At 35.5% G+C, this 10044-nt stretch overlaps 1 protein-coding gene across 1 annotated transcript; it reads left to right on the top strand.

Moving 5' to 3' along the window:
• Positions 1-893: 893 nt before the first annotated feature.
• LOC111916479 (B3 domain-containing protein Os01g0234100) lies at positions 894-3563 on the top strand. The gene is made up of 7 exons (XM_023912147.3): positions 894-1180; positions 1274-1360; positions 1697-1728; positions 1803-1965; positions 2053-2259; positions 2375-2465; positions 2568-3563. The coding sequence occupies exons 1-7, from the start codon at positions 1013-1015 to the stop codon at positions 3281-3283; spliced, it is 1464 nt and encodes a 487-aa protein (XP_023767915.1). The 5' UTR covers positions 894-1012; the 3' UTR covers positions 3284-3563.
• Positions 3564-10044: the final 6481 nt, after the last annotated feature.

Below are 10044 nucleotides of genomic sequence, written 5' to 3'. Positions count from 1 at the left end.
ACATAATTAGTCAATAGGAAAATCAAAACTTAAAAGGGAAAATACAAGCATTGAAGCACAATACAGTTTCAAATTCAATGACAACAGATGAACAGAATAGATGGTTGTCTAATTACCTGTAACCTGATTTTGATTTTAGACTTTAGAGTTTTGACTTTGAGGCTTGATCACTGGAGAAACGCGAGAGACTAGAAGCCGAGAACAGCAGCCAACAGGTTAGCAGCGAGCCAACGATTCAATCGACTGTGGAGCAGTGGAACTGTTGAAGAAACGATCGGAGAAGAAGGGCAGAAGGCCTAGAATCGGGTATGACTATGGAGATAAGAAGTGAAGTTTAATCGTTCATGACGTGATTTCAATAGAAATAATCGCAGGCCTTGAAACTAAATGAGGCCCCTTACAATTTGGGGCCCTAAGCCCTACCTTTACACAATCAAACATAAGGCCCACCCTGTATTCGGTACTCCATGAACCATTGAGTAGGTGGGGGGGGGGGGGGGGGGGGGGGGGTTGAGATGGTACAAAATGAACAGTTACATAGGGCTCAATTTTTTTATTATATATTTTTATTTAAAAATAAAAAATTATAATAAAAATATGGATCATTATTTTCTTCTACCTTGGCATTGTGTTAAGCTCATTGCTTGCTCGATGTATCTCCTAGCATTGTGTTGAAGTTCATTGCTTGCTCGATGTATCTCCTAGCCAATGGTGAAGAGAGAAGGATTAAAAAAAATAATCATTTTTAACCAATAAAAACATAATATGGGTTGTGATAATTGCCTTAGTAAAATGAAATAATATTAACCCAAGGTTGGTGAGTATGGACAATAGGACAAAGTGATATAAATCATAACAGTAAAAACGGGACGGTCACTTGTAACGAGGCAACGAGCCATTGTAGAACCAACGGCCACTTTAATCTAGCTTCCGGTTCCAACACCTGCTTACATATTTTCCGTTCTCTCTCTCTCTTCCGTCGAACCCTCCAACGTCTCGAAAACTACCACTTATGGCAGCTCCGGTAGCTGAAGAAGACAGCTTAGCAGTAGAAAATTCCAATCCCCCTCTTGCAAAAAACTACTTGGGAAGCCCCAATTCTGCAGAAGACTACAATATTTTCTCTCAGTTAACGAAAACCTTTAATACTCAGCATAATGATCCAGATGCGCCTTCATTGGTACCTCTCATCTCCTCTCGTTGCATGTTCTTCAATTTTCAATGTCTGCTGGAAATCAGTTACTTAACACTGGATCTGGTTGTGTTTCGACAGTCTAAACGGAGAAAGTCGAAGCCGACTAGATTTGAGGTCTCTCCAACTGAAGTACAGACAGAACGTCCGCCTCCGAAGATTAACATCGTAAGAAGTTGCTTGAGTTCTACACTCTAGATAACATGCTGCAATTTATCTTGTTTTGAATAATACCTAAATTGGATCAGAGAAATTTTGGGGAAAAAGGAAAATCTCTTGACTTTTGTTGAAAAATTGTATGGAATAACCCCTTTGATAGCTATCTCAGTTTATTTTCTTTACTTTCTCTCTGTTTTCAAACATAAATTTCTCTATTTGCCTATCCATTTAGCTATGAATACAACGCATATTAGTGTTTAGGGTTTTAGGGTTCATATGTAAATGAAATTCAACCATTCTTTCTACATATAGCATCAAGTTCACAGTTTTTGATTTCATCAACAGCCAGTAAGCAAGACTTCAACTCCATCTTTGAGGTCAGTTTTGCTTTGCAATTCTTTTATCTTGTTCTATTGAACCATAAAATGATTGTTACCCATTTCACATCCAGTTTGAAGAAAGTAAAGTCTTCTTCTACCAAAAGCTCCAAATCTCCAACTCCAACTTCACCTGCAATGATTCTTGCAACTGAGTTTCAATCAAGCCTTGGAACCGAGTTTCCTAGCTGTGTAAAGCTGATGGGTAGATCACAAGTCACCCAAGGTTTCTGGATGGTAATCCCTCTTTCTTTAACTAATGAACAATATGATAACAATTAACTTAACCCCCTATCCCCCCCCCCCCCCCCCCCCCCCCCCTAGGGCCTTCCAACACCATTTTGTAGGTCATTTATGCCAAAAGAAGAAACTACATTTGTACTTGAAGATGAAAATGGGGAGAAATGTGAAGTCAAATATATCGCATACAAAAATGGGATTAGTGCAGGGTGGAAAAGTTTTGTGGTTGCACATGACTTGACTGAAGGAGATGTTTTGGTCTTTCATTTAATCGATGCTTTCAAGTTTAAGGTAACATATGATTCCATGATCTTATTTAACAACATTCTTAAAAGATTGAAAATATAAACTATTATTCGTATTCATAACATACATGTATAATCTCAATTCATGTTTTTTTTTGTAGGTGTACATAATAAAAGCAAGTGAATCGAATGAAGTTGATGGTGCTCTTAGCCTTTTGAATTTGGAGGCCCAAAATGATGAAAACCCTCCAGGTAAATAATCGTTTACTAATACAAAAATTACATTTTTACTTAAATTTCAATCTCACATTTTTTTATTAATTACATTTTAAACTACGTTGTTGTAATAAACAGTTACTCCATCACCTAAACCAAAGAAACGCAAGCACCCGAAGACGCTTTCTTTAACCATGGTAAAAGAGAAGCATAAAAAGTCAACCCCTTTATTAGTCAAAGCTATTGAGATTTTAGAACATTCCGGAACCAACAAAGAAGATATTGGGTCAGAAGTTCCAGAACCTTCCACCACACCCTTCCAAGACCTCAAATCCTTTGAACACTTTCGCATCAAAATCAACGGTCAATGCATCAACTCTGAGCTTTCGGAAGAAGTCAAACTAGGTTACTATAAATTATGCATTCACAAAAAACAATTCCTCCACGATGGTGTTCACAAAAATCTATATCACAAACTCGTAGCAGGCATGATTGGTGAAACTGTAAATATTGCAAAAGAGATCAAGAACTGCAAGCTCATGATAAGTAAGGAGGAACTCGAAGCTTGGGATAATACCTTGAAGTCTTTTGAGATTTTGGGGATGAAAGTTGGGTTTTTGAGGGATAAAATACGTACACTTGTGAGACTTGTTTTTGAGTCGGAATTTGGGGTGGATTTAAAAAGATATGTGGAGGCGAAAAAGAATGAGAAATTAGTTGAAGATGAGATTATAAAAGTTAAAGCGAAGCTTTTGGAGTTAAAGATAAAGGCCAAGGGGCTTTTAGGGTGTTTGAAAGATAAGGTCGAGAAATATATGATTGAGTTTCAGGATGAGGTTGATGTGCCGTGGTAGGAATTTAACAATGTTAACTAGGGGTGTTCAATAAACCACATGAACCGTCCGCACTGGATAACGCGGTTTAATACTTTCGTGGTGTGGTTTACGGTTCGTTTATAATGTGAATGGATATCTATTGTACGGACATGTGTGGACAGTGTTATTCTATGAGAATGACTAAGAGATAAAGTTGTTTAGTAATGTGAATACGTTCAAGATCACACAACTATCGTCATTATCATGTATTCTCACTAATTTTTATTCATTTTTGTTCTCAAACATCATTTTTTACTCATTTTTATTGTTACAGAATACGTTTATCAATAACATATCTTGACAACACTGACATAATTAGTCTCCACAACTTAATAATCTACCGCTTGGAGGTTGGTGAACATATCTGCTACCATCAAATCTAGGACATTGTAACCTCTATCTCTCTTTTTAGTTTGCTCCTTCTCATCAAGTACCTGAAGTTCAGTTGATGCCATACACGGTTTCAACTTCTCCGTACTCACCACCTTGTTAAACATGTATTTTGGATTCTTTCTATCAAATATTTTCTTCAGATTAAGAGTTCAATCACTTATTAGTTTGCGAATGAAGTGCGACATCATTTGAATGTGTTTCGTATTACTATAAAACAACAAATTCTTTGCTAAGTGGACTATATTCTGCATTTTGGTTGTCACAATGCAATATGCAATCTTCCTGTTGCATCTCAAATTATGATAAGTTCTTCGGCTAAATAAACTTCTTCCTTGCTTATGCATTTGCTATGTACTATGCTTTTGTAGTTAAAGGATCAACACTCTTTTGTAACATTGACATCCAACTGATTGTCGAACATTCGATTGTGAACACATACGTGATAGTGGCTTTTCCTTAATCCATGCAACCCCTAACTGAGCATCAACAAAACCTTCCAAGACTACCTATATTCTTTTGAAGCATATAGTATGAAATATCCTTTGTGAAATTGTATGATGTGTCGTTTCAGGTAAATGAGACATCATACAAGGATGAGTATTACCTTATCGATGGAATATATCCCGAGTTAGCAGTATTTGTGAAATCATTTTCATGTATAAATGATGACAAATGGTTATCGTTTAAGGCGGCACAAGAATCTACTAGGAAGGATATCGAGCGATCATTTGGTGTTCTAAAGAGATGTTGGCAGATACTTGTAGTAACGACACGTTCTATGGAGCACAGATGAATAATTAGCCTGATGTACGCATGTATCATATTGCATAATATACTTTTAGAGGACGAGCGAAAGGCGATCTGTCGCTACAATGAAAATAAGAACTTACCAAATGTTGAAGGAGTTGGTATTGGTACGGAGGCATACATGGCAAAAAGAGGGGAAGTATACAATTGAGTTGGACACCACAACTTTCACGTTGATTTGGTGGAACACATCTTCAATGCTTGAACGAATCCCGATGTTGACGATTTTGTTGAAGACGACTTGTTCGATGATACATATAACGAATCAAAAATGTTTAAAAGAGATTCGGGCGAGGATTATGATGATTGGACGTCACATATTATTCAACTATGTTTCAATTATGTTTTTTTTATAATTTAGTATGTATATTGTTTAACTAATGAAGTATTTTCCTTTTATTAATTTTATATAATTACATTTATTCAATTAAAAAAATATAAAAAAAATAAAAGTGTGGTAAAGTGTAGTATGACACCAACAAGTTTTGTGGGGTGAGGAAAAAAGGAAGTGACGATGACATGGTAGAGCAAAAGTGTGGTATGTGTGGTATATATGACACCTACCAACCTTAGGTGGTGTTTGCTCAAAGAATTAAGTATTTTACTAGGACAATTATATGTGGGTGTTTCTTTATTACTTAATTTAGACATAAAGACTTAATGGGTTAAGGGGAGAAATCTGGCTTGATGTATTCAAAAGAAACCTTTATATACTTGTCCTCTTTTTTTTTTTTTTTTTTTTTTTTTTTTTTTTTTTTTTTTCTTTTAAACTTCTCTTACGTTATAATTTGATGAATTTTGTAAAAATTGTTTGTTGGAATCTAAGGGTAAAATGGCCATTTATTTAGTTAATAATATAGAAAAGAAGCAATAGACCTTTATCTACATCATTTTATCCCGGCATACATCATTACTTATTGAACACTTTACACATGTTTATGCATTTTCTTTTTGCTCTCAGGTTACAACCAACATTTATAATCTTATTTTTGGTAAAGTTTACTGTGATCATCATGGAATAATGCATATACGTGGTAATCAAGAATATTCATGCAAGCTCAAGTTCAAAGAACAATCGATTCTTGAAAGAAATCTGTCATGTAAATTATTAAAATTGGTGGATATACTTATATACATAAGTAACACACACACACACACACACACACACACACACACATATATATATATATATATATATATATATATATATATATATATATATATATATATATTGACAATGAAGATTGATTGTTGTAGAATTTTGATCCCTAATTCTAGGCCTTATGGTATTGTTGAACAAGTATATAGGTTTGTTGAAGATGTTAAGAACACAAAATTGTGTGGAAAATAGGACAATGGCTTGTATTACATAAATGGAATTACAAATGTGAAAACAAAAGATATGAGTAATGCAAATTCATTATAGCAAAGGACATTGCCTCCTGCTAATCTCACTCGATACAATCTAACATTGCCATCACATTGAACGACTTAACCCCGAGATTACATGTACAAATCACAACTCATTCATTTAATGGGAATTCAAACTATTGATATTAATGTACTTGAGATTTGTTTTTGATCTGTTTGGGGTGTTTTTTTAAGGAGAAGATTCCACCTACGGATTCATGACATCTTCAGAATGGTGAATATGACATGGCAAACTTAGAAAAGTTCATTTTGAGACCAGACAAAGAATGGTATGCTTTCTTTGGATTATTTTAAAGCTATAGTTATTTAATTTCATATATGAGTAACCAACTATATACACCGTTCAAAAAACAAAGCAATCAAATTGAAAAAAAAAATATTATTAATAATAATAGGTTTGTTATCAAAATGTGTGGGCACTTTTTGTTCCAAAAATACCATGCCCGCCTCCTATGGCCCATAAATTGAATGGTTAACGAGTAACAAACTATTTAAATTTTCCAAAAAAAACACCCACCGTCTTCAAACACCTTTCACCACCGCCAGTGACGGAGCTTGAAGTTATAATTTGGGGGGCCGAAAATAGAATACGTATAAAAATTAAAGGACAGGGGGGCCAAAGTCAAAATTTCTTGTTTTGGGCATAATATGTAATCTTTTTAATACTTATGGACTATATATAAAAAAAAATTAGGGGGGGCCACAGCCCCCCTTGGTCCTATATATGCTCCGTCCATGACCACCGCCACTTTTTACTTTAACCCTTTTGTACCTCTAAATCGGGATATCGGAGGTTCTTGTGATATTTTTGAACAAAAGTACTAGTAACTTAACCTTTTCTTAATTGTTTTGTTTTAAGGACAATGTAAATAGTTGGTTACCATTTTTTTACATGAACCCTTAAGCTTAAAAGGAAAACATTATGAATATTGATTAATTTGTAATTATTTGATTTAATATTTTGTAGTCACAAAAACTACAAGAATAGGGATACAAACCACCGTGGTTTAAAAAAGAGGATGAAGATGGGACGTATCGGTATGTAGGAGGATTGTAACATCCATTTTCCAGGTACAAGTCTTTTAGATTTTATTTATTCAAGTTTGAGATGTAGGGGTTTTAACGTGCCACGACGCGAACAGTAGTATGTCGCGACATGGCCATGTCACTTAAGTAGCGACGCGGTCAGGTATGAACCGCGACGTAGTGGCGGCTGGGTTCAAAACCCTTGGTCTCGGGCCTTGGATCTTATTTAAGGGTGCTAACTTTTAGGTTTTTGTGTATTATCCAACCTCCATCTCCAGAGTACAAACCGTAGCCCCTTTGAGTGTTCTTGGTGCATGTGTGTGTATTTAGAGCATTCTTAGTGAAGTTTCTTGGGAAAGAAAGATCGAGGAAGAGTCTAGAGTGTAGATCTACAAGTTTTTCTTCCTTCTCCTTATTTCTGGACCATTTTAAGTATCAAGCATCCTTACTTTATTGATTTCCATGCTTAGATCTAGGCTTAAATGATGTTTTGGTTGTTTTTTTGGTGATGTACTTTGCATTGCTTGGAGTTTGGGGAACTCTAGTGGATGTTGTAATTTAGGTCTCACTTCGGAACCATTTCATGCTAGAAAGTTGAGTTCTTTTCCCATTCCAAGCCATGCATGATCCCCTGGTCCTTTTGTTCATTTAAAAGTTAGGGTTCTAGATCTTGGTTGTTTGGGCTTAATAGATGGATAAAGTTGATAACTTTATCCATGCAAATCATTAATCGAACCAGATTAATTCAAGCTTCTAAGCTCTGGACCATATGCATTAAGAGCTTAATGAGTTAAGTTGTTAGAGTGTAAAACCTGACGCGGTTTTTTGGGTCAATTGCGACTCTTTTGACATTTAGTGATCGCAACACGGTCTATGTGTGGCCACGACGTGAAGGGCCAATGACCCTTGACTTTTGAACATATTGAATTTTGTCAAAATGAGGATTTTGAGTTGTAGTATGATGTTTTACCTCTATGATTTAGGTGGTGCGTGTACCTGATTTTGCGAGACTTCGAGTGTTAGGATGTAGATATGATGTAGTATGTTACTAGACAAGTAGACTAGTTTAGTCATTGTGTAGTGACAAAGAACATGGTTTGACATGCGGAATTAAAGCTTGCACAATTGAACATGGTGATTTGGGTTTTTAAGAGATATATTGAATGTATATGGTGTTACACAAAAAGGATCTAGATCTAGACTACATAATTAACACACACTTACACACTCACTTTTACATCTCTCAAGCACACCTCTACAAGTGGTATGAACCCACTATTTATAGAGGTGTTTACATGTCTCTCTCTCACTTTCTAACAAATGGGTCTAAAGGCAAATACTCCACATGCAAGTGGGTTTTACAAAAGTCAAACATTTACAAAGTCATGAATGAATAACTTTGCAACCCCAACATTCTCCCCCTCAAAGTTAGGAATGAATGACCCACTTCAAATCTTCCAAAATCAAGCACTACGCGGTTCGAGCCTCAAAGGTGACACATGTCGAAACGAACTTCAATCTTCAATTCTTCCATGACTCTTCAATTTGAGCTCTAGGATGTGAGACCATACAAACCAAGCAGCAACGAATGATTAATTCCAAATAATCACCCCAAAGTTGCGCATAAAAACACACCCCAAAAATCTTCAATAATACCAAACCCATTTCGAATACATCACTTCTGAACTTCCAATTGCATAATCTCGTGGCTTCAAAACTCCAAGATCACTTCGGTCTTCAAATCCGCTTAATATGAAAAATTCAAGTTCGAATTTCCATATAAAACTTCTCCCCCTTTTTATAATCGAAATTTGATTATAAAACTCCATGGAAAAAGAACGTGCTCTATTCGGAATTTTTCATGTCAAAACTCTCCCTTAACATGTGGCATAAACATTTTGCTTCAATCCGAAAAATCCAAAAAATATTGAATTTTTAGCTTCGTTCACAGATCGCCTTTGACAAAATTTCTCAAAAATGGGTAGAAATTGTCAATTTCAAAATTCTGCAGTGACCCGTTGCGCCAAAAACAGCCAAATATGCGAAACACACTCCCATTTGCGAAACTGGGTAAAATGTGTAAATTCGCACAAACTGCAGGGACCAGATTTGAAAATTCTGCAATTTCAGCATTTTATGACCCCATTTGCGAAGTTGGGTACAAACTGTCAAAAATGCGAAACTACAGGCATTCGTTTTGATAATTTCTGCATAATGTTCAAACTTGCGAAGTTGGAATATTTTTGTCATTTCTTGAAAAGAGCAGGGACCAAATGCGAAACTCTTGGCTTTCTTCTTCATTGAACTGGTAATAACAGACTTCGCATTTTCATTCTTATACCCTTCGCATCCCTTCGCATGTTTCAATCACCAAAATGCGAATCATAATGAGATGAATTCGCATTTTGATTCCAATACAAAACTCCAAATGCGAATTAAACACTCCTTGCACAGTGCAGTTACACAAATGCGAATTTGATTCCAAAATGCGAACCAAAATTTTGGTCTCTGTAACCAAATGCGAACTGTCTTTGATCACATATGCGAACTCGTCTTTGATAAAAAAAACTTTATTATTCGCATTTTATCGATCAAAAGTGTGAACTCAATTTTATCGATCAATATGCGAAATCAATTTTTAATCAACCCTCTTTTTAATTCATCCCAAAATTCACAGTGGAACCATTCTTTCGCACATCAAGCCTTTGATATTAAGAACAATCGAAAATCGACTCCAATCATAATGCGAACAACACTCAATCAAAATCGAGTTTCAAAATCTTTTATCAGTTCATCCGTTCGTTCTTCATCCGCTCAAACAACAACCAATCAATCCTCAAATTCGCAAGTTTCACCAAATGCGAATCCATTCTAAATCTAAATTCCAAACATCGATCGACTTCTTAAAAACAATCGACTATTGACAATCATCTGTTCGTTCTTGGTTCGTTCGTTCATCACAGTGTTCATTCATCACAAAAACAACTTATTCAAATGCGAAATCAATCTCCAAATTGAACTCGAATTCTTATTTCAAATCACATATTGAACTCAAATATATCGATTTCTTCTTTCAATTCCAT

The sequence above is a fragment of the Lactuca sativa genome, chromosome 4, assembly GCF_002870075.4.
Source record: "Lactuca sativa cultivar Salinas chromosome 4, Lsat_Salinas_v11, whole genome shotgun sequence".
NCBI classification, from domain to species: domain Eukaryota; kingdom Viridiplantae; phylum Streptophyta; class Magnoliopsida; order Asterales; family Asteraceae; genus Lactuca; species Lactuca sativa.
The sequence above is the reverse complement of the archived record's forward strand: the minus strand, read 5'-3'. Positions and strand labels throughout refer to the sequence as shown.